The following is a 2,064-nucleotide window of genomic DNA, read 5'->3' on the forward strand; positions in this document are numbered from 1 at the left end:
GGTCTCTCCGCGGGCTGCTAGGACCTGACTTGGCTCCTGGCTGGTAGAGAGAGGGTTAGGCAGCGTTTGTTTTGTTTTCCTGCTTGCCAACATAGCAGCTTGGGACCAGGCTGGCTGAGTGACTCAGGCCCAAAATGAGCTGTATATGTAAATTCTTGTTCTGCCCACAATCACCCTGTGGGATCAGTTAGCTGCTCACCAAGGTTACCGAATGCTGCTGGGTGTGAGGCCCTGAAGCCATGTAGTGGCATGTATCAGCACTGCATTCTTTTTTCATGGTGAATGGTAGTCCATTGTACGGCAGATACCACATTCTGTTTATCAGACAATAGACATTTCCCCCCTCATGTGGTGGGCTTTTACGAGATAATGCTGCTGTAAGTCGCTGAGTACATATTTTTGTATGGACATGCGTTTTCAGTTCTCATGTACAGAACATACTGAGAAGTAAAATGACCGGGTCTGTGGTCACTGTGTTTAACTTTTTGGAGACCTGCCACATGGTTTTCCAGAGAGGCAGCCCCATTTTCCAGGCTTACCCCGTGGTGTGTGACAGTTGGAATTGCCCTTGTCATTTTCCTGTCTCTTGATTATAGCCATCATAATGGGTGCGATGTGGCATCTCATGGTGGTTTTGATTGCCATTTCCCTAGTGACTAATGATATTGAGCATCTTTTCATGCACTCATTGGCTATTTTATATCTTCTCTGGAGAAAGATTGCTTACATCTTCTGTCCATTTTAAGATTGGGTTGTTTGCCCTCATTGTTGAGTTGTACATATTCTGGATACTAGCCCCTTGTTGGAAAAGTGATTTACAAAAATCTCCCCCTATTCTGTGAGTTGTCCCATCCCCCACCCCCCCTTCTTGATAGTGTCCTTTGGTGCCTCACAAACCCATGCACAGAAGTTTGAAATTTTAACAATGTTCAATTTATTCATATTTTAAATAGCTTTTGCATTGGTGTCAAATCTAAGAAACCATTGTTGTCCAGTCCAAGGGCATGAAGAGTTACTGTTGGTTGGTGCTGTCAAGTTGGTACAGACTCTTCGCCACCCCAGGTGACAGAGGGTTCACCAGGCTACCATTGAGAGGCTGGTGTAGCTCTCCAGCTCCTGCCACGCAGCTTCACACTGCCAACCCTTCTGTAAGCTCCTGAGCGCTTCAACCCTTTTAGCCATCAGATTGTCTTCAAGAAGATTAACCACTGTGTGTTTTCCTCTAAGGTTTCTGTAGTTTTAGCTCTTTCATGACTGCTAAGTTCTTATACCGACCGACCGAGGCCCCAGCCGCTCCTCTTACAGTTTGTTAGAGGCAGACAGTGTGGTGGGTTTGTTACATAAGGCTTCCTTTCCTTGCCACCTTGAGGAACCAGTCAAGGACCAGGATCCTGGGAAACATTGCTTCCCTAGGTGCTTCTATCTATTTTGAAGTTTCTATATCTGATTTCATTGTCTTTTTTTTTTTTTGGTAAGGTAACGAATGAAGAGGACTTTATTAGGAAATTGGACTGCAAGCCTGATCAGAATCTGAAGGTGGTTTCTATTTTTGGAAATACTGGTGATGGAAAGTCTCATACCCTCAACCACACTTTCTTTTATGGCCGCGAAGTCTTCAAAACCTCCCCTGCCCAGGAGTCCTGCACCGTGGGAGTGTGGGCAGCCTATGACCCGGTCCACAAAGTAGCAGTGATAGACACCGAAGGGCTCTTGGGGGCCACGGTGAATCTCAGCCAGAGAACACGGCTGCTACTTAAGGTCTTGGCCATCTCAGATCTGGTCATCTATCGAACTCATGCAGACCGGCTGCATAATGACCTCTTCAAGTTCCTTGGGGACGCCTCAGAAGCTTATCTGAAGCACTTCACCAAGGAGCTCAAAGCTACCACTGCCCGCTGTGGTCTGGATGTCCCCTTATCCACTCTGGGCCCTGCCGTCATCATTTTCCATGAGACTGTGCACACACAACTACTGGGTTCTGGTGAGTAGAGGGGCTCCCGTGGCATAGACCGGCCTTTCTAGGAACACACAAGATGACCACTGGGGACCAGCCCGCTGCAATAG

The 2,064-nt window shown here is 47.3% G+C and overlaps 1 protein-coding gene across 1 annotated transcript in view; it reads left to right on the plus strand.

Annotated features, from left to right (window-relative positions):
* LOC123521457 (zinc finger FYVE domain-containing protein 1-like) overlaps positions 1 to 1,989 on the plus strand; it is a 30,214-nt gene extending 28,225 nt beyond the window's left edge. The window contains exon 3 of the mRNA XM_045288186.1: positions 1,477 to 1,989. Within this exon, the coding sequence (XP_045144121.1) occupies positions 1,477 to 1,989 (513 nt within the window). The remainder of the gene's footprint in view (positions 1 to 1,476) is intronic.
* The last annotated feature ends 75 nt before the right edge of the window (positions 1,990 to 2,064 follow it).

Source organism: Echinops telfairi, unplaced genomic scaffold (assembly GCF_000313985.2).
Source record: "Echinops telfairi isolate 266 unplaced genomic scaffold, ASM31398v2 ScPeMD7_18;HRSCAF=68, whole genome shotgun sequence".
In the NCBI taxonomy this organism is placed as follows: domain Eukaryota; kingdom Metazoa; phylum Chordata; class Mammalia; order Afrosoricida; family Tenrecidae; genus Echinops; species Echinops telfairi.